The sequence below is a fragment of the Nerophis lumbriciformis genome, linkage group LG12 (assembly GCF_033978685.3).
Source record: "Nerophis lumbriciformis linkage group LG12, RoL_Nlum_v2.1, whole genome shotgun sequence".
Classification (NCBI taxonomy): Eukaryota; Metazoa; Chordata; class Actinopteri; order Syngnathiformes; family Syngnathidae; genus Nerophis; species Nerophis lumbriciformis.
In genome coordinates this window covers 36,933,918-36,960,684 of record NC_084559.2, presented here as the reverse complement: position 1 = coordinate 36,960,684, position 26,767 = coordinate 36,933,918, and the positions used below count along the sequence as shown (strand labels likewise).

The 26,767-nt window shown below is 40.5% G+C and overlaps 2 protein-coding genes across 2 annotated transcripts; both read right to left on the bottom strand.

The window, feature by feature from the left end:
* Nucleotides 1-350: 350 nt before the first annotated feature.
* On the bottom strand, nt 351-13,540 carry LOC133623338 (arrestin domain-containing protein 3-like). Its single transcript, XM_061986552.1, has 6 exons — nt 13,246-13,540; nt 13,111-13,171; nt 12,902-13,049; nt 12,743-12,839; nt 2,341-2,597; nt 351-2,277 (listed from the first exon to the last, which is right to left on the bottom strand). Exons 1-6 carry the CDS (start codon nt 13,490-13,492, stop codon nt 2,011-2,013), a joined length of 1,077 nt encoding a protein of 358 aa, XP_061842536.1. The 5' UTR covers nt 13,493-13,540; the 3' UTR covers nt 351-2,010.
* Nucleotides 13,541-18,269: 4,729 nt separating this feature from the next.
* On the bottom strand, nt 18,270-25,463 carry LOC133623337 (arrestin domain-containing protein 3-like). Its single transcript, XM_061986551.1, has 6 exons — nt 25,158-25,463; nt 25,024-25,084; nt 24,815-24,962; nt 24,642-24,738; nt 19,071-19,327; nt 18,270-19,007 (listed from the first exon to the last, which is right to left on the bottom strand). The coding sequence occupies exons 1-6, from the start codon at nt 25,402-25,404 to the stop codon at nt 18,738-18,740; spliced, it is 1,080 nt and encodes a 359-aa protein (XP_061842535.1). The 5' UTR covers nt 25,405-25,463; the 3' UTR covers nt 18,270-18,737.
* Between the last annotated feature and the right edge of the window lie 1,304 nt (nt 25,464-26,767).

The following is a 26,767-nucleotide window of genomic DNA, read 5'->3' as shown; positions in this document are numbered from 1 at the left end:
AAATGTTTATCAGTTTGAACATCAAATATGTTGTCTTTGTTGCATATTCAACTGAGTATGGGTTGAAAATGATTAGCAAATCATTGTATTCCGTTTATATTTACATCTAACACAATTTCCCAACTCATATGGAAACGGGGTTTGTACAGTACAGTCCAAAAGTTTGGACACGCCTTCTCCTGCAATGTGTTTTCTTTATTTTCGTGACTATTTTACATTGTAGATTGTCACTAAAGGCATCAAAACTATGAATGAACACATGTGGAGTTATGTACTTAACAAAAAAAGGTGAACTAACTGAAGACATGTTTTATATTCAAATTTCTTCAAAATAGCCACCCTTTGCTGTGATCACTGCTTTGCACACTCTTGGCATTCTCTCGATGAGCTTCAAGAGGTAGTCACCTGAAGTGTTTTTTTTTTTTTTATTTCACAGGTGTGCCTTATCAGGGTTGATTAGTGGAACTTCTTGCTTTATCAATGGGGTTGGGACCATCAGTTGTGTTGTGATTGAGAAGGTGATTGAGAAGGTGTGTCCAAACCTTTGGCCTGTACTGTATGTACAGTTTCCATTTCTAGTCCAGTCAGGATGTGTTGAAGTTTACCAGCAAGCACACCAGTCTGGGTCACTTTACTCATCTTTGCACCGACATACAGAATGCATATACACGTACTGACCTGATCACTGACCGTATAACAACTCAGGTAAGGAGCAAAATGAACTGTGTGTTGAATCTGCGTGAGTACATGATTAATGCGATTATATTAAGAAAGAGATATTTATCGAACAACTTTGCCTTCTGCCTTCTGCAACAAACAAGCTGTTTGGAATTTGAGACTTAAGTGATGTATTTTGCCGATGTTAGAGGATATCTCCATATATGGTAGAGCAGTGTTTCTTAACCAACCATTTTAGGGCTGCAAACGCCTCCTCGAAGGCCGCCAAAAAATATCTGTTTCACAGCAGAAAAAGTCTTGAGCAAAGCGTTTTATGAGCGCAAAAATTATGACTACAGTGGTTAAACACAATTGTTTTATTTGCACTTACATTTCATTGACTGTTTATTTAGGAAACATATTCATTATTAATTAAATGTATTTGTTTTAGCACAACAAAATTATATTTATATTTATTTTTTGTCAGTTATTTATGAGTCCCTTCTAATGCAGTCTATTTGATTAGTGCACAGTTTTCTAATCAGCCTGACCTAAGCCTAAGATTTATGTGTTAAATAAACAATAATCTTTGTGATTAACACATGGTTTAATATACTTTGACAAGGTTGGAAACTGTAAGTAGGTTATAGATCATTATTAGGGCTGTCAAACGATTAAATTATGTAATCGTGATTAATTGCATTTTCAATCAATCATCAATCAAAGTATACTTATATAACCCTAAATCACGAGTGTCTCAAAGGGCTGTACAAGCAACAACGACATCCTCGGCTCAGATCCTACATCAGGGCAAGAAAAAACTCAACCCAATGAGATGACAATGAGAAACCTCATTGTCAGGCGACCGGTGCAATGGACGTCAAGTGTATCTAGCATAATATTGTGAGAGTCCAGTCCATAGTGGGGCCAGCCGGAGATCATCTTGAGTGGAGACAGGTCAGCAGCGCAGAGACGTCCCCAACTGATGCACAGATGAGTGGTTCATAGTTAACTGAAAATTCATTGCGATAATCACACATAGGTATAATTTTTCATCATTAATAAGTGTACCCTAGACAGATCATTTAAAATGAATTGTGATCCTGTAATGCAAATATAATTGAAAAACAGTCACAGCAAATCAAACCAAATAAAAGCCCAGTTCAGCACAGTTGGTACAGGTGTGCAAGTTAAGTCCTCCACGTGCAGGGATGGGGACGAGAGCTGGTGGGATTGGTATCCATTGCTCCAGAGCATCATCAGAGGTCAGGAGCTGTTCCTCAGTGTGTTGTGGTGTTCGTTGGCGCCTCTCGGGTCTTTTGTTTAAGAAGTAGGTCAGTTGAAGGAGATTTACTAAAAACTTTCATATTTGTCAGCACCACCCAAAGGGTACGCTGCGTGTGAATCATATGGTGGAGGGAGGTCCATAGGTTGAGTTGTTGTTGTTCTAAGCTGGGGTGTTTGACTCCAGGTTGGTTGGTTTGAGTTCCCAAATGCTTCAAATCCAAAGGCAGCTGCGGGATCTGGTGGTTGTTTTATGTCAGGAACATCCAAGGCGGGTAAGACGACGATTGGAAGTTTGATCTTTGGGTTGATTGCATATTTGATATCCAGAATGATCTGTAAAAAACAGAACTGTATGAGTTCCTCTAGTCGTGGATCAAATCAGTCTGTGTGGTTTACCTTCAGCCTGTATTCCAGCTTGATGATGCCGCAATTCAAAATGGACGACGGCAGCTCTCTGGGGATGGTTATCACCTTTTTTACCGTCTCTTTGCTGTACGCGTCAATCGACTTCGCTTTTTCTTCAAGAATATCCTTGGTGGAACATTTCCTGCTACCCTGGGCAAAGAAGCTCTTCTTTTTGTACAACACCATTTTGGGCTTCACCGCACGAGACGATTGGTTATGGACTACAACTTTGACCTGGAGATCTTCACCTGCAAGGAGGCACAACACTCAAAAATCACACGTGTCGTTGCCCATATTGTTAAATGCCAGGCTTTTATGAGATAAATAAAGGAGACACAAATAAATTCAGAGCTTTTTCCAAATTGCATGTCAACTATAACCTCTACAACATGGGTGTCAAACTCTGGTCCGCGGGCCAAATTTGGTGTAATTTCATTTGGCCCTTGAGGCAATATCAAATTAACATTAGAGCTGGCCCGCCGGTATTATACAGCGGCGGTGCCGGTGTAACACCGCATTCACCGCTAATACTCATACTTGCCAACACTCCCGATTTTCAGTGCCCCTCTTGAAAGTCTCCTGGGGCAACCATTCTCCCGAATTTCTCCCGATTTCCACCCAGACAACAATATTGGGTGCGTGCCTTAAAGGCACTGCCTTTAGCGTCCTCTACAACCTGTCGTCACGTCTGCTTTTTCTCCATACTAACAGCGTGCCGGCCCCGTCACATGATATATGCGGCTTCTACACACACATAAGTGAATGCAAGGCATACTTGATCAACAGCCATACAGGTCACACTGTGAACCCACACCAAACAAGAATGACAAACACATTTCGGGAGAACATCCGCACCGTAACACAACATAAACACAATAGAACAAATACCCAGAACCCCTAGCAGCACTAACTCTTCCGGGACGCTACAATATACATCCCCCGCTACCACCAAACCCCGCCCGCCTGAGCCCCGACATTAATGAACTAGCATACCAGAAAAGATGGCAGGCATCAGGCATCAGATTAGATCAGTGTGTCGCAAACTGAGCAGTAAAAAGGCCTGAATGGTTGATTTATTCATTGTTATTTTATTTTCAAATGTATTAGCCTGTGGAAAAAGTTAATGTTGATATTTACTTCAGAAGGCTGCAAATATAAAAGAGGCATTCAATTTTTTATTTAAATTTTATTTAATATACCATTGATGTTTTTTCGTTTGTTTTTTGAAAGTTAATTTTGCACTATTAAGTTATATAAGCGTTGCTTGTTCCATATTCAGTGTTAAAGCAAATCAGTGGAGCAAACTGAGCAATAATTAACGTTTTATTCATGCTTTCTCTTGCTTGATTCATTCATTATTGTTAATTTATTTTCAAATGTATTATTAGCCTGTGGAAACATTTTATTTTGATATTTACCTCAGAAGGCTGCAAATAGAAAAGAGGCATTCAATTTTTATTTAAATTTTATTTGATATGCCATTGATATTTTTGAATTATCATTATTATTATTTGAAACTCGATTTTGCATGTCACTATAAAGTTATATAAGCCTTGCTTGTTCAATATTCAATGCAAAACTTGTTTGGGTCCCTATTAAAAGGTACATTTGTTCAACCTTGGCCCGCGGCTTTGTTCAGTTTTAAATTTTAGCCCACTCTGTACTTGAGTTTGACACCCCTGCTCTACAACTTAATTGAAAACAAACTGTAATTGTTAGGCTTTACATTACAGCAGGGTTTCTCAAATAGGGCAGTGGGGTCCGTGAGTTTGACTGTGTTGACTCTTTTAAAAAACTTTGAAAACTTCGCTTTTTAGTAAAGTTTTTAGATAATCAACCGTTTAACTAGATTTTTTTAATACATGTTTTATCCTTCTTATGATGCTGCCCCTGTCTTTTTATTGATTTAATTGTTGTTTTAATCCACCTATGTTTTGTCCAGCCCTTTATATATAAAATATACTCACTTTGCAAATAGAATGTACTTACTCAACTATTACCAAGAAGTACAAACAAAGTGGAACAAAAGAGTAAATAGAAGTATAGTGACGAGTGAAAGTTGAAATGTTGACACTGAAGACTAGGGATGTACAATATATTTTTTCCAGCTGATACCAATAACCGATTAACTTACTTATATCTATTGTTTTTTAAAATATAGATACAGCGGGTTTGTGTACCCCTTTCTTTGCAGCTGTCTTTGGAGCAGCTTATTTCGCAGCAAGCGTCTTTGGAAGCTTTCAAAACAGCATCATAGCGATGCTGTAGGGTTGTTTTGAAGGACATTTTGGTACCGGTACCAAAATGTATTTTGGTACCAGTACCAAAATGTATTTTGATACTTTTCAATACCTTTCGATACTTTTGTAAATAAAGGGTACAACAAAAAAATGGCATTATTGGCTTTATTTATTTATTAAAATCTTAGGGTACATTAAAAATATGTTTATTATTGCAATCGAAGAACAATTTTGTCCTTAAATAAAATAGTGAACATACTAGACAACTTGTCTTTTAGTAGTAAGTAAACAAACAAAGGCTCCTAATTTGTCTGCTGATGTATGCAGTAACATATTGTGACAATTATCATTCTATTATTTTGTCAAAATTATAAAGGACACATTGTAAAAATGGATTATTAATCAAGTTGTTCATTTACTGTTAATATCTGCTTACTTTCTCTTTTAACATGTTCTATCTACACTTCTGTTAAAATGTAAAAATCACTTATTCTTCTGTTATTTCATACTTTGCATTCGTCTTGGATGATACCACAAATTTAGGTACCGATACAAGTAGTTACAGGATCATACATTGGTCATAGGGAAAAAAATTTTGTGACGATAAAAAATATTGATGTAATCATAGTAGTATCGACTAGATACGCTATGGTACTTGGTATCATTACAGTGGATGTCAGGTGTAGATCCACCAATGGCATTTGTTTACATTCAGGCGCGCTAGCTTTTGTTAGCGGTGACGCCGGTGAGCTATTGTATCCTCCTATGTGTGTAGTGAAACATGTTTAGCTATTCCTCGTCCTGCAGGGATGATACTTGTAAGAAACTTACTTTATTCGTCGCCATGGAGGCGAGGATTAGTGATTTAGAAGCAGCTAAAACACTGCCGACTGCGAATGAATGTTAGCCGCTAGATAGCCAACCATGTCTTAAAGCACCTCTTCCTGAGGGCGTTTTCAGTATTATAATTTGTTAGTTTTTAGTTATTTTTTTTCCTTTTCTGTTTACACACTATGTCTGCTTGTAAGTACTCCGTGTGTGTGCGCTGTCGAACATGCTCCTCTGCTCGTAAAACCAGCAATGTCACGACGTGACGACGCGCCGTCATGCCCGGGAACCGGTACTTTTCAAACAGAGTATAGTACCGTTTTTGATTCATTAGTACCGCAATACTATACTAGTACCGGTATACCGTACAACCCTATGATGCTGGCTTTTCCGATAAGGTTGAATGTGTTGATGTGTGATGTTTTTTTTTCCCCTTGTCGCAAAATATTTGGTGAAAATAGTACATAAAGTGTTTTCATCTGAAACAATGAAGAAGTGTCACACAATCGACGTCATGTTTGTTTACAGCAGTGCTTGTCAAATATTTTCTGTTACGCCCCCCTTTAGGGAGAAAAAAAATGTGCTCACTCTAACGTACCAACAGCACAGTATAGGTAATCTCACATAATTGGAATGTTTTTTTATTTTTGTTAATGTTATCTGATTAATCTGTTTTATGTCACAACTCCTCATATCGGCACAATTCTCATCTGTCCGATATTCATCATGCACCCCTTATACAAACCCAAAGCTGACATGCAGGCTGTGTTTTATTCTTTAAAAAGAAAAAAATCTGTGTTTGCTGGCTTTGAAAATCATGTACAGCAAAATGACACCCCTATCCACAGATTTTTCAGAGTGCGGCCCTCTAGTTTTCATGTTAGAGCAATACTCATGCCTGCAGCTAGGTGGCGGCAGTACTCCATCAAGCTCCCTGTTATACCTACAAACCCCGTTTCCATATGAGATGGGAAATTGTGTTAGATGTAAATATAAACGGAATACAATGATTTGCAAATCATTTTCAACCCATATTCAGTTGAATATGCTACAAAAACAACATATTTGATGTTCAAACTGATAAACATGTTTTTTTTTTGCAAATAATCATTTACTTTAGAATTTGATGCCAGCAACACGTGACAAAGAAGTTGGGAAAGGTGGCAATAAATACTGATAAAGTTTAGGAATGCTCATCAAAACACTTATTTGGAACATCACACAGGTGAACAGGCAAATTGGGAACAGGTGGGTGCCATGATTGGGTATAAAAGTAGATTCCATGAAATGCTCAGTCCTTCACAAACAAGGATGGGGCAAGGGTCACCACTTTGTCAACAAATGCGTGAGCAAATTGTTGAACAGTTTAAGAAAAATCTTTCTCAACCAGCTATTGCAAGGAATTTAGGGATTTCACCATCTGCGGTCCGTAATATCATCAAAAGGTTCAGAGAATCTGGAGAAATCACTGCATGTAAGCAGCTAAGCCCGTGACCTTCGATCCCTCAGGCTGTATTGCATCAACAAGCGACATCAGTGTGTAAAGGATATCACCACATGGGCTCAGGAACACTTCAGAAACCCACTGTCAGTAACTACAGTTGGTCGCTACATCTGTAAGTGCAAGTTAAAACTCTCCTATGCAAGGCGAATACCGTTTATCAACAACACCCAGAAACGCCGTTGGCTTCGCTGAGCCTGAGCTCATCTAAGATGGACTGATACAAAGTGGAAAAGTGTTCTGTGGTCTGACGAGTCCACATTTCAAATTGTTTTTGGAAACTGTGGACGTCGTGTCCTCCGTACCAAAGAGGAAAATAACCATCCGGATTGTTATGGGCGCAAAGTTGAAAAGCCAGCATCTGTGATGGTCTGGGGTTGTATTAGTGCCCAAAACATGGGTAATTTACACATCTGTGAAGGGGCCATTAATGCTGAAAGGTACATACAGGTTTTGAAGCAACATATGTTGCCATCCAAGCAACGTTACGATGGACGCCCCTGCTTATTTCAGCAAGACAATGCCAAGCCACGTGTTACATCAACGTGGCTTCATAGTAAAAGAGTGCGGGTACTAGACTGGCCTGGCTGTAGTCCAGACCTGTCTCCCATTGAAAATGTGTGGCGCATTATGAAGCCTAAAATACCACAACGGAGACCCCCGGACTGTTGAACAACTTAAGCTGTACATCAAGCAAGAATGGAAAAGAATTCCACCTGAGAAGCTTAAAGAATGTGTCTCCTCAGTTCCCAAACGTTTACTGAGTGTTGTTAAAAGGAAAGGCCATGTAACACAGTGGTGAACATGCCCTTTCCCAACTACTTTGGCACGGGTTGAAGCCATGAAAGTCTAAGTTAATTATTATTTGCAAAAAAAAAATAAAGTTTATGAGTTTGAACATCAAATATCTTGTCTTTGTAGTGCATTCAATTGAATATGGGTTGAAAAGGATTTGCAAATAATTGTATTCCGTTTATTTTTACATTTAACACAATTTCCCAACTCATATGGAAACAGGGTTTGTAGTTGAAGTGGTCAGTGCACAGGAACATGTGTACAACGTAGTCGTCATTAAAGACATATCCTTAATTCTTTGAATTTAAAGAATTTAACTCACACAGTGTGTTGTACAAAATAATGATTAAATATTATCGAGTTATCAATAGTACCGTATTTTCTGGACTATAGAGCACACCGGTGTATAAGCCACACCGCACTGAGCCTAGTCTATAAAATTCGCTACACCTCTCTGATACCGGAGTACATGTCAAACTACTTCCATAACGTAAATGACCGCCATAACCACAACACCAGGAGGAGCTCCACTAACCACGTTAAACCCAGATTCCGATCTAACAAAGGTCTTAACTCATTCTCCTTCTATGCCACATCAATGTGGAATGCGCTCCCAACAGGTGTAAAAGAAAGTGCATCTCTATCCTCCTTCAACTACAACCCTAGACTAACACCCTCCCCCCACCACATCCCACCTCCCCGGATTGTTAATAATCAAATGTAAATAATCCAATGTATATACTTGTTCTTATGCTTTCTGAACTCACTATGTTCACCGCTCGCTGTACATATATTACTAAGTCAGACCTACACTGTTTCAATGTCCATTTCTCAAATGATATAATTGTTGATGACTGAAGTGCTGATATCAACCAAACCTAACCCCCCCGCCCCAACCGCCTCCACATCCCAACCCCCGGATTGTAAAAAATGTAAATAATTCAATGTATATACTCTGATGATTAACTTGTGTGATGACTGTATTATGCTGATAGTATATATTTGTACCATGAATTGATTAACGTAGACCCCGACTTAAACAAGTTGAAAAACTTACTCAGGTGTTACCATTTTGTGGTCAATTGTACGGAATATGTACTTCACTGTGCAATCTACTAATAAAAGTCTGAATCAATCAATCAAAAACCCATTGAATTTTGAAAGGAAAACATGTTTCTAAACTGTGAATTAGCCGAATCGGACTATAAGCCGCAGATATATAAGTTGTGAAATAAGTTATTTACACAGAAAGATTTTGTAAATGTTTATTTACATACCTTAATTGTTTCCAAACGGTGCCTGTTACACGGCAGTAAAATGGCTGATCAAACAAAACAGAAAAGTCATGATCATGAACCCATTAGATCAGCTAAACAGACTCAATAACTCCACGGTGACGTTCTTGTGAATTTACTGAGGAATTTGTGAAACTGAAACGATACAAAAATAATGCCATCATGAGTTAATAACCCAGACACTTGTAAACCTGTTAGCATATTAGCTCATGCTAACGATCCTAACTTCATTACATTACGAGAGCGCGTACAAATATGCATGAAAACACTACAATCCAACACGTATGAATTGTTTCGGTTGTATTGTAAAACTTACAAACGCTGTGGATGACTAGTAGACGGAACGGCACTTGTACTTCCGGTTCAAGGCACTAAACAGAAGGAAGGACTGCAGACGTGCAATTCGCAGCACCTGCAGTGAGCAAACCCGTCCAAAAGATGGCGACATGGCACAAACAATAACAAACCTTTTCAGACTGCGTGTCTGTGTTTTTGTAAACTATTTGGTGAATACAAAACATTATGCACCGTTTCATAAGCGGCAGGGTGCAAATATAGTCCAGAAAATAGAGTAATTCACCAACGGGGGGTCGCAAAAATTTCCGAAAATAATTGAGAAGCACTGTATTTCATTTTGGAAATTGATTACCAATAACAAATAAAATAAATATTAATATTTTTCTAGTAAAGTGTGTTATGAATTTGTTTTCTGATTTGAACATTTCATAAAAGGGGACCTATTATGCCTTTCGAGCATGAGATTAGCAATATCACAAACAAAAAGCAGAGATTTCCTTCATTTTTGCGCGGCATGTCTTTCAAAAGTGATGCCTTATAATTGAAGGAAACGTTTAAGGTTTCCGTGACGTAAGCGACAATAGTGATAATTAGAGATAAATGCGTTAAAATGTCATATCGGAAATTATCGGTATCGTTTTTTTTATTATCGGTATGGTTGTTTTTTTAAATTTTTTATTTATTTATTTATTTTTTTATTTTTTTATTAAATCAACATAAAAAACACAAGATACACTTACAATTAGTGCACCAACCCAAAAACCTCCCTCCCCCATTTACACTCATTCACACAAAAGGGTTGCTTCTTTCTGTTATTAATATTCTGGTTCCTACATTATATATCAATATATATCAATACAGTCTGCAAGGGATACAGTCCGTAAGCACACATGATTGTGCGTGCTGCTGGTCCACTAATAGTACTAACCTTTAACAGTTAATTTTACTAATTTTCATTAATTACTAGTTTCCACGTAACTGTTTTTCTAGTTTCCACGTAACTGTTTTTATATTGTTTTACTTTCTTTTTTATTTAAGAAAATGTTTTTAATTTATTTATCTTATTTTATTTTATAATTTTTTTTTTAAAGTACCTTATCTTCACCATACCTGGTTGTCCAAATTAGGCATAATAATGTGTTAATTCCACGACTGTATATATCGGTTGATATCGGTATCGGTTGATATTGGTATCAGTAATTAAAGAGTTGGACAACATCGGAATATCGGATATCGGCAAAAAGCCATTATCGGACATCCCTAGTGATAACAACAGTGATGGAAAAGTACAACTATGTTGAAATGTGTTGCTCGCCTGTGATGTGAGGCTGTGATGACATCGAACAGGTGACAAGACAAAATCCAAGGCTGTGCCAGAAATGTTGTGTAATTGCTATGCGCCCAAATTACACCCGGTGTATGCCTGAGAGTGGAATTTTTTTTAAACAGTTAAGAAAATTGCCTTTTGTGGGGAATTTTGTGCCCTAAAGAATACATCGTTCCCATATCTGCTCTTTCTAAATAGTGAAAAACTGCTAGTACGTGGCAGGTAATGGAAAAGTGATGGAAAAGTACAACTATGTTGAAATGTGTTGCTCGCCTGTGATGTGAGGCTGTGATGACATCGAACAGGTGACAAGACAAAATCCAAGGCTGTGCCAGAAATGTTGTGTAATTGCTATGCACCCAAATTACACCCGGTGTATGCCTGAGAGTGGAATTTTTTTTAAACAGTTAAGAAAATTGCCTTTTGTGGGGAATTTTGTGCCCTAAAGAATACATCTTTCCCATATCTGAGCTTTCTAAATAGTGAAAAACTGCTAGTACGTGGCAGGTAATTGGGATCCATCCATTCTGCCTACAAAGAGCTCTAAAAAAACGCTCTATTTACATGCTGTGACCTGCATATTAACAAAGCTACAGCAAATAACGACATCGTTATTGTAAGCGCTAACACAGAGGAACTACTTTTCTGGCGGCATCACGCTGCTCCTCTGACCATGAGCTAGTAGACATCTACAAGCTAGTTTAAGCTGCTAAAAACGTTGGTTGCGACCCGACATGAAATAAAGAACAAGAAGGAGCATGAGATGCTTCTGCTGCTGCTGTGTTGCATTTGAGTTCGGAAAAGTCCATGCCAGATTATAAATCATCCATCTCACCTGTGTAGTGGAAGGTTATGGCAGCAAACTGAGAAGTTGGTCAAATTCCACACGCTACCAACTTGATACTCTTTTAACTTGGCTCCTCACAAAAGGAACGCAGCATTGAGATATCGCTGGGAATATTTTTCATCTGAGTAGTGAGGAGTATTCTGAAGTAAGCAAAGAAGTTACGGTAAATATTACATGTTTTCATGAATGCCACAACATTATATACATACTTATAGCATGTATATGAAATGGTGTTGGAGGTTTTTGGGTGTTTTTTAAAAGGCTTTATAAGCGGAATAGATCACTTTCCCATCACCTGCATTGTTAGCCACCTCTTGCTAGCTGTTGTTCACTATTTAGAACTCACAGAAAAGGGAAAAAATTATGTCGGCATGTTTTTTTTGTATATTTTTCAATTGGATTGTTCACGTTGCAGTTCACAATAAAACCTTCCCTGCAGGCACAAGACATTGATGCAATGTTAATTATATATACAGTACAGGCCAAAAGTTTGGACACACTTTCTCATTCAATACGTTTTCTTTATTTTCATGACTATTTACATTGTAGATTGTCACTGAAGGCATCAAAACTATGAATGAACACATGTGGAGTTATGTACTTAACAAAAAAAGGTGAAATAACTGAAAACATGTTTTATATTCTAGTTTCTTCAAAATAGCCACCCTTTGTTCTGATTACTGCTTTGCACACTCTTGGCATTCTCTCAATCAGCTTCAAGCACAACTGTGAAGGGAAAACCATTTCACGTGACAACCTCTTAAAGCTCATCGAGAGAATGCCAAGAGTGTGCAAAGCAGTAATCAGAGCAAAGGGTGGCTATTTTGAAGAAACTAGAATATAAGACATGTTTTCAGTTATTTCACCTTTTTTTTGTTAAGTACATAACTCCACATGTGTTCATTCATAGTTTTTATGCCTTCAGTGACAATCTACAATGTAAATAGTCATGAAAATAAAGAAATGAGAAGGTGTGTCCAAACTTTTGGCCTGTATTGATCATGTCCTTCAAAACTGACGTCGCAAATTAGTTGTATTTGTAAATTGAGACAACGTTGATGTCTTACGTTGGATCCACGTTGTTGGTTGGGAAATGACCAAATTTCAATGGTCAAATCAACATCAGAACCCAACATTGATTAAACATGATCAAAAAGCATGTTGTTTCAACGTTATGTTTGAGTTGCTCAAAATCAGGACCTAATTCAGCATGTTCTCAACGTTGTTTTAATTACTTTTAAAAGTTTGCAAAAATATCACCACCTTGCTGATATCCCATTCTGCTTGTGTAAACATCCATTGTGACATTTCCGGAGCCAAAGACGCTGAGACTTTTATCAGTGCACTCATGCTGAGGTTCCTGAGAGACAAAACGATTAAATGAGGATTATATTCATGAATCCATCTAAACAGACTTCTCACCATGAGTCCTTGTATATCCATGTCAGCTTTGGAGACAAATGTAAAGTGGACTTTAGCTTCCTTTGTCAGTTTCATTGACTGTTTGAGCTCTGCCTTAACTTTATGAACAATTCTACCAGTCCCTGACTTGAAGGAAGACGGCATTTTTCTGCAACGTACAAAAGCAGGTTCATGATCTGTCAGCAACATCCAGAAGACAAAATGCATACCTGTCAGGGACCTTGAAGGTAAAAGGGAACGCATGTCGTCCTTTGGGAAATGTTTCATTACCTGGATGTATAATCAAAGCGTCTTAATCAAAGCTGGGAACAAAGATGAAAAAAGAGCTTAATTCGATACATTACCATATTTCAAAATATGTTGTTTGATTTCATAATATTTCTCATCAGACCAGTAGTAACGGCTATGAAATTGTCCATAGTGTTCAGACCAGCGAACCGTAGCCTTTCCTTTTCCAATAAAAATTAGAGATTGGATTGTTGTGTCCTTTGAGACCTCCAAAATAATCCTTCCGGTTATGGTATCTCCATTTGTGAAGATATTCTGGCTAATGATGGAATTATATTCAATCAAAAAAGCTTTGATGGTCATTTTCCCACAAGAAATACGTATTATAAAAGCCTCGGGTTGATCCAAACAGTAAACTACTGCCAGTTTGGAGCTCGCAGACACGCTATGAACAGGCGGTGTTGATTATGCAGATAACGGAAAACCAGTTTTTCTTGTCTTTTAAAACTTTGTGAATACTATGGATGTATACCGAGTACCAGTATTTTTTGGTATGTTAAGATTCTGGACTAATAATACGGCTATTTGTCCATCCATCCATCTTCTTCCGCTTATCCGAGGTCGGGTCGTGGGGGCAGCAGCATAAGCAGAGAAGCCCAGACTTTCCTCTTCCCAGCCACTTCGTCCAGCTCTTCCCAGGGGATCCCCGGGATGTTCCCAGGCCAGCCGGGAGACATAGTCTTCCCAACGTGTCCTGGGTCTTCCCCGTGGCCTCCTACCGGTCGGACGTGCCCTAATCACCTCCCTAGGGAGGCAATCGGGTGGCATCCTGACCAGATGCCCGAAACACCTCTTCTGGCTCCTCTCTATGTGGAGGAGCAGCGGCTTTACTTTGAGCTCCCCCCGGATGGCAGAGCTTCTCACCCTATCGCTAAGGGAGAGCCCCGCCACCCGGCGAAGGAAACTAATTTTGGCCGCTAGTATCCGTGATCTTGTCCTTTCGGTCATAACCCAAAGCTCATGACCATAGGTGAGGATGGGAACGTAGATCGACCGGTAAATTGAGAGCTTTGCCTTCCGGCTCAGCTCCTTCACCACAACGGATCAATAAAGCGTCCGCATTACTGAAGACGGCGCACCGATCCGCCTGTCGATCTCATGATCCACTCTTCCCTCACTCGTAAACAAGACTCCGAGGTACTTGAACTTTTCCACTTGGGGTAGGGTCTCCTCCCAAACCCAGAGATGGCACTCCACCCTTTTCCGGGCGAGAACCATGGATTTGGACTTGGAGGTGCTGATTCTCATCCCAGTTGCTTCACACTCGGCTGCGAACCAATCCAGTAAGAGCTGAAGATCCTGGCCAGATGAAGCCATCAGGACCACATCATCTGCAAAAAGCAGAGACCTAATCCTGCAGCCACGAAACCAGATCACCTCAACACCTTGACTGCGCCTAGAAATTCTGTCCATAAAAGTTATGAACAGAATCGGTGACAAAGGGCAGCCTTGGCGGGGTCCAACCCTCACTGGAAACGTGTACGACTTACTGCCGGCAATGCGGACCAAGCTCTGGCACTGATCGTACAGGGAGCGGACCGCCACAATCAGACAGTCCGATACCCCATACTCTCTGAGCACTCCCTACAGAACTTTCCGAGGGACACGGTCGAATGCCTTCTCCAAGTCCACAAAGCACATGTAGACTGGTTGGGCAAACTCCCATGCACCCTCAAGGACCCTGCCAAGAGTATAGAGCTGATCCACAGTTCCATGACCAGGACGAAAACCACACTGTTCCTCCTGAATCCGAGGTTCGACTATCCGGCGTAGCCTCATCTCCAGTACACCTGAATATACTGTAACTGACCTGGAAGGCTGAGGAGTGTGATCCCACGATAGTTGGAACACACCCTACGGTTCCCCTTCTTAAAGAGAGGAACCACCACCCCGGTCTGCCAATCCAGAGGTACCGCCCCCGATGTCCACGCGATGCCCGCGAGTCTTGTCAACCAAGACAGCCCTACAGCATCCAGAGCCTTAAGGAACTCCGGGCGGATCTCATCCACCCCCGGGGCCTTGCCACCGAGGAGCTTTTTAACTACCTCAGCAACCTCAGCCCCAGAAATAGGAGAGCCCATTACAGATGCCCCAGGCACTGCTTCCTCATAGGAAGACGTGTTGGTGGGATTGAGGAGGTCTTCGAAGTATTCCCTCCACCGATCCACAACATCCGCAGTCGAGGTCAGCAGAACACCATCTCCACCATACACGGTGTTGACAGTACACTGCTTCCCCTTCCTGAGGCGGCGGATGGTGGTCCAGAATCGCTTCGAAGCCGTCCGAAAGTCGTTTTCCATGGCTTCTCCGAACTCCTCCCATGTCCGAGTTTTTGCCTCTGCGACCGCCATACTTGCCAACCCTCCCGGATTTTCCGGGAGACTCCCGAAATTCAGCGCCTCTCCCGAAAACCTCCCGGGACAAATTTTCTCCCGAAAATCTCCCGAAATTCAGGCTGAGCTGGAGGCCACGCCCCCTCCAGCTCCATGCGGACCTGAGTGACGTGTTGACAGCCTGTTCACACGTCCGCTTTCCCATAATATAAACAGCTAATGACCGAGGGCGAGTTCTTGGTTTCTTATGTGGGTTTATTGTTAGGCAGTTTCATTAACGTCCTCCCAGCGCGGTAACAACACACAACAACATCAGTCAAGTTTTCGTCTACCTACCGTAAAGCAGTTCGTCTGCCGTAAACAGCAATGTTGTGACACTTTTAAACAGGACAATACTGCCATCTACTGTACATGCATATGTGACCCACCCATAATGTGTCACATTTTTGTGTTGATTTATTTATTTTATTTTGTGGTTTGAATTTGTTTTTGGAGCTGTCATTACACATTTATCAGTATTCACATTGGTCAGTAGGGGGCAGTAGGGTGTTTCTTCCCAATTGAATGCTATCACCTGCAGACCGGAAGTGTCTTGTCATTCTGATGAGCGCGACCAGTCTGTGAACAATTGAAACGTCCTGTGTGCTTTTTCCTCCTGTATAACAGGTTAGTTTTGGTGAATCAACTCACTGAATAATATCCATGTGATCTTTATAAGTTTAAGTACACATTCTGATGGTGGAGCCTAACTCTAAAGTGTTTGTGAGTTGTAGTTTGTATTTGTGAATGAATCCAGTGCACAGCTGCAGTAATCAATACAAAAAGGCGACGTGAGTGTGCAATGTTTATATAGGAACTTCTGATCCTAATTCAGACTCCCAAATTAGAGCTCCCGTTTTCTTATTGATTTTATAATGTATATTTGTATAATGTGTGTGTTCTGAAATAGTGACAGAGAATAGAACAAGGATGGACAGTTCAACCCTTAACTCAACAATGAGTAGATGAGTGTTATGTGTGTGTATATGTGTAAATAAATAAACACTGAAATTCAAGTATTTCTTTTATTTATTTATATATACATATATATATATATGTAATAAAATATATATATTGCTAGAATTCACTGAAAGTTAAGTATTTCTTATATATATATATATATCTTAACCCCGATTGGAAAAGGTAATGCCAATAGCCACAATGACACATATCAGTCATACCAATGCTGATACTGATTCTTCAAACGTTCAATAGAACTGAATGATTACATTTTTGACCACAATTATAATCAGACAAAAACACAGGATGGCGGTGCAACAATATTAATAACATTTATTATTTATTCCCTTTCATTACATTCAATATTTTAAGCAAAAATACATTCAAAAATGCAAAATAAGTAAACCCAAACAAAAACTACCGTTGGCTTTTGTTTATATCATTTGTTTTTTGCCCTTAAAGTCTTCCTGTCTCCGGAGACTTGTTTCTGTAGTTTGTAAACAACAACAAAGACGACAATACAATCATTATTTGATAATAAGTAAGTAAGGGGCAGCACGGTGGAAGAGGGGTTAGTGCGTCTGCCTCACAATACGAAGGTCCTGAGTAGTCGTGAGTTCAATCCCGGCCTCGGGATCTTTCTGTGTGGAGTTTGCATGTTCTTCCCGTGACTGCGTGGGTTCCCTACGGGTACTCCGGCTTCCTCCCACCTCCAAAGACATGCACCTGGGGATAGGTTGATTGTGCCGTTGAAATTAGCGATTGTGCTGCTTTCGTTTGGATTAATTTTAGGATTTTCGGTGGTGACATCAGCAAGACCCAACACTTTCCCCAAGTTGAGCAGAAATTGTTTTGCCTCTTTGCTAAGTTGTCATGCCAACCAAAATGTGCTTATGTGTTCACTCTTACAATAACAATGTTGCTACAGTTTGGTTATTATACAGGTTATGGAACATAAATGACGTATTGTTGACGGTTTATGAATGCATTTTTAAAGTTATTTAGAGGTAAAAATTGATTTCTCCCATTAGCTGCATTGCTAGCTACCCAGAATGAGACGATTTTTATGTTAGAGAGCAAAAAAAAAACTTGTCACGGTGCAGGCTCGAACCCACTTTTCTCCGGCAGCTGGGTCTGCCACCACCTCCATTGGCAGCCGCCGAGACACGTCCCTGCTCGCGTTGGCCGCCATGTGGGCGATCAGCAATCAGCACACCTGGGACTGATGAGGGCGAGCTGTATAAAGACCAGTGGACTCAAGGATCCTGGCCGGAACTTAGTCTTCTGTTCGTAGTAAGCATCCCGTGTCTGGCTTCCCTCCCGCGTGCGTGATTGCTCTCCTGCCTTCCGAGTTCCCTTGTCTGATCTCCCTTGTGTCTTCCCGCAGTTCTTCCCGTGTCTTCCATAATCGAGCTGTGCGCCTCGACTTCCCCTTTGGACTTTGGACTGCCTCCCTCGATCCTCGACCCCCGCATTGCGCACGGACCTCTTGACGTCTCTCTCTCAGCCCCATGGACCTACCGCTTGTCTCACGGACCTTCTTCTGCTTTGTCCCTCCTCTCGCCCAACACAATATGGTAATACACAACAATTAATTACACACATAGTCACACACACATACACCCCTTTTGGATTAGTCTCACTCCATTCTTTTGTTTAGTATATGTATATTTAGTATTGTGTATTATTATATACCGGGGCGGTATAGCTCGGTTGGTAGAGTGGCCGTGCCAGCAACTTGAGGGTTCCAGGTTCACTGCCGTTAAGTCCTTGGGCAAGACACTTTACCCACCTGCTCCCAGTGCCACCCACACTGCTTTAAAAGGAACTTAGATATTGGGTTTCACTATGTAAAGCGCTTTGAGTCACTAGAAAAAAGCGCTATATAAATATAATTCACTACTATTATATATATTGTGTATATATATAATAAAACATAAAGCAACATTACCCCCTTGTGGCACTGTGCCGTCACTACTCCCTCCTGCAACCATAACAAAACTTTTGTCTTCTTGTCTCTCATAATTGTGAACGATAAGCAAAAGTGCAGTTTCCCTTTAAGTGTTCCTCACGCATGGATGGGGAGGGGGGATGGCAATCCATTGCATGCAACAGAGAACATTCAGAGAATCTGTTCCTCAGTCTGTGTGGCGTTCATTGGCACCAGTCAAGTTACATTGTCTTTATTTTTTTTTTTAAAGGCAGTGGAAGGAGACTTATAGAAAACTTTCATATTTGTCAGCATCACCCAAAGGGTACGCTGTGTGTGATTCATATGGTGGAGGGAGGTCCAGAAGTTGAGTTGTTGTGGTTCTACACTGGGGTGTTTGACTCCAGGTTGGTTGGTTTGAGTTCCCAAATGCTTCAAATCCACAGGCAGCTGCGGGATCTGGTGGTTGTTTTATGTCAGGAACATCCAAGGCAGGTAAGACGACAATTGGAAGTTTGACTTTTGGGTTGATTGCATATTTGATATCCAGGATGATCTGTAAAAAACAGAACTGTATTAGTTCCTCTAGTCGTGGATCAAATCAGTCTGTGTGGTTTACCTTCAGCCTGTATTCCAGCTTGATGATGCCGCAATTCAAAATGGACGACGGCAGCTCTCTGGGAATGGTTATCACCTTTTTCACCGTCTCTTTGCTGTACGCGTCAATCGACTCCGCTTTTTCCTCAAGAATATCCTTGGTGGAATGTTTCCTTTCACCCTGGGCAAAGAAGCTCTTCTTTTTGTACAACACCATTTTGGGCTTCACCGCACGAGACGATTGGTTATATACTACAACTTTGACCCGGAGATCTTCACCTGCAAGGAGGCACAACACACAAAAATCACTCGTGTCGTTGCACCAGTTGCAGATACAACATGTGCACATATTGTTAAATGCCAGGCTTTTATAATGTAAATAAAGGAGACACACAAATACATTCAGAGATTTTTCCACATTTACTGTCAACTATTAGGGTTTCCCCTAGATTGCCAAGATACCTGTGGCGGAGGGGGGGAGGCGTGGTTAAGGGCGTGGCCAATATGACGTCTTCACATTATTTGCTATGATGCACATATTATCTTTAAAAAAGAAAGAAATGTAAACATACATTTAAAACAAATCGAAAGGTGTCCGCCCTGAGATCGGTAGGTCGTGAGTTCAAACCCCGGCCGAGTCATACCAAAGACTATAAAAATGGGACCCGTTACCTCCCTGCTTGGCACTCAGCATCAAGGGTTGGAATTGGGGGTTAAATTACCAAAAATTATTCCCGGGCGCAGCCACCGCTGCTGCTCACTGCTCCCCTCACCTCCCGGGGGTGAGGGTGATGGATCTATTTTGCTTATTGTGCTTTTATTTATTATATATTTTTTTCTACAGATTTGTCCAATCCTCTAAGTGACTTTTTTCTTAATTAAAAACGACTGGCAACAAATCGAGCATTTATTTCTGGTGTTATTGGAGATTGTACTAAAGTTTTGAGAGTCTTTATTACATTATTTTGTTTTCACGTCAAAAACTCACATTTTTAAGGTGCGGCGGCTAATATATTGCCATGGCGCACCGCCACAATCATTTACATTACAGTTTAACCCTGACTATAGGCAACTTGTCCAGGGTGTACCCTGCCTTCCGCCCGGGTGTAGCTGGTATATGCTCCAGGAGGTGTAAAGTAACGAAAAATGTGGATGCTAAAAACTAGGGATGCACAACATATTTTTTTTCCAGCTAATACCAATAATTGATTAACTTATTTATATCTATTGCTTTTTAAAATTGAGATATAATTAGTTTATGTACATCTTATTTTGCAGCTGGCTTTGGAGGCTTTCAAAACCCAGTCATAGCGATGTTGGCTTTTCAGGTGGCTGACAAGGTTTGATGTGTTAAAGCGCAATTTTTAATTTGCTTCCCCGAGTAATCTTTGCAGAACATCTATAAAAAAAACTAGTACGCAAAAGTTTCACACCATCGACGCCATATTTGTTTATAGTGAGCTCAGGGGAGGTTTAGGAGCGCTTCTGTCACACCGGCAGACGCCACCATCATCTCCGGTGGGCCGGCAGACGCCACCATCATCACCATCCTCTCCGGTGAGCCAGCAGAGGGCGCCACCATCCTCTCCGGTGGGCCAGCAGAGGGCGCCACCATCCTCTACGGTGGGCCAGCAGAGGGCGCCACCATCCTCTCCGGTGGGCCAGCAGAGGGTGCCACCATCCTCCCCGATGGGCCAGCAGAGGGCGCCACCATCTTCTCCGGTGGGCCAGCAGAGGGCGCCACCATCCTCTACGGTGGGCCAGCAGAGGGCGCCACCATCCTCCCTGGTGGGCCAGCAGAGGGCGCCACCAACCTCTCATCAGCCACAGAATGTGGTCGTTTCATGGGCGAACGCCTCGCCAATTGCGGCGGCGTTCAACTCGCCGTCGCCACCTGACTCTTCCCCGCTGGTTGCGGGGACACTTGTCCTGGCGGCCCACCTCCTCCCTCCACCCTCCCGTGACTTTGGACTGTTTTTTTTGGGGAGGGTTTCTAGAACGTCTGGTATCCGTTATGGGAAGGGGGGCTACTGTCAGGCTTGCCCCTGACTGTTTGGTTGTGTTTTAGTTTTAGTGTTTTTTTGTTTGTTGTATTTCCTGTCAGCGTTCTTGTTTTGGTTCTGTTTCCTGTTTGTCTCCCTGAGTGCTGTGTCCCCTCAGCTGTGGCTGATTGGCACCTGGCCACACCTGGTGTCAATCAGCCAGCTGCTATTTAAACCTGCTTTGTCTTCCACTCGGTGTTGGAGTATTGTCGTTTCTTCCTGTCGTGTCGTGTCGATGTCACCACTACCTGTCATTGTCGATATTGTTACAGCTACTACCTGTCGTGCGACTACTTGTCCTTGTCGCTGTCGTCGTAGCGGTAAGCTGTTCCTGTTAGCTATAGTGATGGGTTGATGAGGCGTCATGAAGCGTTTCGACACATTGCAAAACTGTATTGATACTGTGTCGATGCTGTGTCACTAAATACTGACATCTGCTGGACATTAAAAATCCCTACAGGCAACCTATGGACCGACTCAACTGACACTGATTTTATGACCTAGTATATACAATAATATAAACCAAGTCATTGTATTTCATTTAGGATTATTTCATAACTTCATTTAAATAAAAATATATTTTTTATCTTTTTTAGATACAGTCAATAAATAATGTGAGCATGTATCGTAACATGGAAATCTAAGAGAACGTGTTGTGAATGAGGATGCTTGTGGACCTGGAAATTATTTATTTATTTTTTTACACATTTTTATTACAAAAAAAACCCGTTTTTCCAACGTATTCAATTTTAGACGCTTTCTCTTCTTAGTTATTATTTCTCCGGCTGTAGAAAAGACCCGCTCACAGGGCACAGAGGAGGCGTCAGTGCGACACAGTTCGCGTATCGGTGACTTTCTAAAAGCGGTACGCGCACCGACACAGGGTTTTGCTCTATGAGCTCGACGCATGCGCCGATGCATCGGTGTTGCCGGACCCATCACTAGCTACTACCTGTCGTGCGACTACTTGTCCTTGTCGCTGTCGTCGTAGCGGTAAGCTGTTCCTGTTAGCTATTTGTAGTTTGCTTTCTCCTAGCTCTTTTGTTTCGTGTTTTCTTGTTAGCCATTAGCTGTTTCCAGTTTTTCTGTTTGCTGGTTCCTGTTTTCAGTTTTGGCTATACCTAGTTCCTAGTTTGTGTTTTTTACCTTTTATTTTTAACATTAAATCATGTTTTCCTGGACAAAGCCTGCCTTCTCTGCATCTTGGGGTTCGTCACCAACAACACCTTGTGACAGCTTCATTTGCTCACGCTAACACACCTACAGCACAGTCTGGGTAATGCTGCATTTTTTTTAAATTCGCTTATCAGAGCTTCTTTTTTTTTAATTTTTATAAATCTGATTTATTGGTGTTTTGTCATAATTACTCTGACTAAATACTGTACATATTACTTATTATTATGAATGTTGCAACATTACATCCAGCATGTATACAAAATGATGTTGGAGGGTTTTGGGTGTTTTTTAGAGATCTTTATAGGCATACTACAGGCGTGTCAAACTTGTTTCATTGAGGGCCACATCGCAGTTATGGCCGCTTTTAACAGTGAATAATATAAATGTGTATATATAAAACATGTGAATAAGTGTCTTTTTTTTACGTACGCTGCACAAAACCAAATCTTTATATTGTACTGTACCAGCAAAAGGGACTCAAACCGGATTGATAAACTGATCCGGAAAGCCGGCCAAACTATTGGCACGCAGTTGGAGGCGTTTGTGTCAGTGAGGGACAGGCGGACACTGGACAAACTGCTGGCCATCATGGACAATCCTGCCCACCCACTCCACCTGACAATTGAGGGACAGCGGAGTTCATACTCCAATAGGCTCCTTCAGCTTCCTTCCCGCACTGTGCGATTCAAGAACTCCTTCATTCCGCACTCCATCCAGCTGTATAATCACTCGCCATACAGCAATAGATGATATCTGTCTATTACCTGACACCTTCTATGTCAGCCACTTCTCTTTGTTTTTAATGTCTATTTTATATTTTCTGCTGGATTTACTCTCTATTTTATGCTGCTGCTGTCACTTATACTGTAATATTGGACATCCATCCATCCATTTTCTACCGCTTATTCCCTTCAGGGTCACGGGGGGCGCTGGAGCCTATCTCAGCTACAATCGGGCGGAAGGCGGGGTACACCCTGGACAAGTCGCCACCTCATCACAGGGCCCACACAGATAGACAGACAACATTCACACTCACATTCACACACTAGGGCCAATTTAGTGTTGCCAATCAACCTATCCCCAGGTGCATGTCTTTGGAGGTGGGAGGAAGCCGGAGTACCCGGAGGGAACCCACGCAGTCACGGGGAGAACATGCAAACTCCACACAGAAAGATCCCAAGCCCGGGATTGAACCCAGGACTACTCAGGACTTCGTATTGTGAGGCAGACGCACTAACCCCTCTTGCACCGTGCTGCCCAATATTGGACATGGTAATTGTTATATATTGTATATATGTTACAGACACAATACATCTGTGTATATATAGTATACTATACACATATGTATGTATTTGCATATATTTGTATATATGTTATATTTTATATCGCTATATTTAGTCTATTTATACCTGCATTGTCCTTTCCATCTTTACAATTTCCGTCATTGTAACTGAGCTACTGTGTTGAACAATTTCCCTTGTGGATCATTAAAGTTTGTCTAAGTCTAAGTCTAAAACTGGCAGTTCAGTCGCCACAATTTTTTTTAAATTTTTTTTTTTACAGCATATAAAATGAAAAAATACATGGAATTAAATTAAATGGAATGGAAAAATGGTACCACTGGGTTTTTTGTTTTTTTACGTAAAAATTAGTTTTTTACACTGTAAAATCTATTGTTGTTGTGTTTTATAGTGTATTATTACTCTATATGGAAAGTGGATTTTACATGAACATTTTGTTGGATTACTTGCTTTGAAATCATAAGTCAAGCAGATATTTAAGTATTTATCTTTATTTCAACAATAACATTGTTTTGAAATGTATGATGATATAATTTTTTGTTTTATTATTAGAGATGATTAAAGTGTAAATATATGTAATTTTACACAGTACATTTATTTTTGTAATATATTTATTAAGAAGAGATAAGGTACTTTATTTACACATATTATTTCCACGCTTTCGGGGTCCACACAAATTGATGTGGCGGGTCAGATCTGGCCCCCGGGCCTTGAGGTTGACACCTGTGGCATACTAGATGGTATTCGCCTTTTACTGCTTTGTTAGCCGCCTCTTGCGAGCAGTTTTTCACTAATTAGAACGCACAGAAAAGGGAAATACATATGTTTTTGTCTCTCATAAGGATTGTGGATGAAGGGCAAATTTCCCCCAAAAATGTGCCCTTTTCCTTTAAGGGTGTGCATTTTTATGCAACCTGGTTGTTACAGTTTTGGTTTTTTTTCCTCGGTTCACCCTAAAATATACCTTCTTATTTTTCAATTGAGTTGTTCACATTGTAGTTCACAATAAAAGTGACCGCCATGATGTCAGGTGTCCGATCGACGTCATTAAATAGTTTTCAAAAATATCACCACCTTGCTGGTATCCCATTCTGCTTGTGTAAACATCCATTGCGACATTTCCGGAGCCAAAGACGCTGAGACTTTTATCAGTACACTCATGCTGAGGTTCCTGAGAGGAAAACAAAAATCAATTGGTTAATTAAATGAGGATTATATTCATGAATCCATCTAAACAGACTTCTCACCATGAGTCCGTGTATATCCATGTCAGCTTTAGAGACAAATGTAAAGTGGGCTTTAGCTTCCTTTGTCAGTTTCATTGACTGTTTGAGCTCTGCCTTAACCTTATGAACAACTTTACCGGTCCCTGACTTGAAGGAAGACGGCATTTTTCTGCAACGTACAAAAGCAGGTTCATGATCCGTCAGCAACACCCAGAAGACAAAATGCATACCTGTCAGGGACCTTAAAGATAAAAGGGAACGCATGTCGTCCTTTGGGAATTGTTTCATTACCTGGATGTATAATCAAAGCGTCTTAATCAAAGCTGGGAACAATGATGAATAAAGAGCTAATTCGATACATTACCATATTTCAAAATACGTTGTTTGATTTCATAATATTTCTCATCAGACCAGTAGTAACGGCTGTAATATTGTCCATAGTGTTCAGACCAGCGAACCGTAGCCTTTCCTTTTCCAATAAAAATTAGAGATTGGATTGTTGTGTCTTTCGAGACCTCCAAAATAATCCTTCCGGTTATGGTATCTCCATTTGTGAAGATATTCTGGCTATTGATAGAATTATATTCAATTAAAAAATCTTTGATGGTCATTTTCCCCAAAAGAAATATGGATTATAAAGGCCTCGGATTGATCCAGGCAGTAAAGTGCCGTCTGTTTAGAGCCGGTAGACATGCTATGAACAGGCGGTGTTGACTAGGCAGATAATGTAAAACCAGTTTTTCTTGTCTGTCAAAACTTTGTGAACACTCATTGAAAATGAAAGTCAATACAAATTTTAAACTAGATAAGATATACTGTAGGTTTAACAAATCCAGTGCATTTGTTTGGGACATACAACTTAAAATTATTAACAGAAATGAAACATATGTTTCGTAACACAAATTTCTAACAATTGATAACCATTTCATGGTAAGACAAGTTTTGTGTAAAAAATATGTTCCCCTATTTATATTTCATTCTCCTTGTCACACAGAAGTGACAATTATCCTCTTTTTGACCCAGCAAGAGGGCAAAAAGGCACCAACAATTATTTTAGTGCAACTGTTAACAATAAAAGGGAAAAAAATGACATGCCAGACTGAACTGACTTTTATTTTATCTTATAAATGAAAGAAAAAGTGGTGCATAATAAACAAATGTTTATTGTCATGTTTTGTCTCAGTTTAGTATTTCTTTAGTTGTTGATGTAGTTCTGTTCCGGCACCTTGGTTTGTTTCTTTGTTACCATGGGTGCTGATTATTGTCACCTGCCTCTGATTAGTGGTCTGGATGCTCACCTGCTACCGGTCACTAATCAGAGAGCTATTTATTCGGCCCTCACGCCATACTCTGCCTGGCAGTTATGCAGATGGACGTTCGAAAGCAACGTACAGGTAAGAAAGATGGTTTATTACCGTAATCAGGCAATAATATAAAGATAGGAACGCGCCGATGGCACGGGAAGATATAAAAAAGCTTAGCACAGGAACAAGAAGCAATAATCACCATATATGTTTGATGTAGCGAACATAACTGCAGGGCAGAGTATGATGTGAGGCAGGAATGAATAGCTCTCTGATTATTGACTCGGAGCAGGTGAGTGTCCCCACTACTTATCAGGGGCAGGTGGCCATAATCAGCACCCATGGCAACAAAGAAATAAACCAGGGTGCTGAAACATAACTAAATCAACAACTAAAGAAATACTAAACTTAGACAAAACTTGATCCGGGCGACGGATCATGACAGTTTATTATCAAACAGAATGCATGTGACTTTCACTTGACAAGGAGACGACAGGAGTACAAAATAATACTTAAATGTTGAAAGTAAAAAAAAAAATTAAAATCAGATATGACTAAAAAAACTTTTCAGCCATTAGAGGTTTGTTGGGATTTTTGGGGAAAAACTGTCATTGCTCCAAAAATATCAATACATAAAAAAAAGTTTTACTTACATATTAAAAGGTGTAAA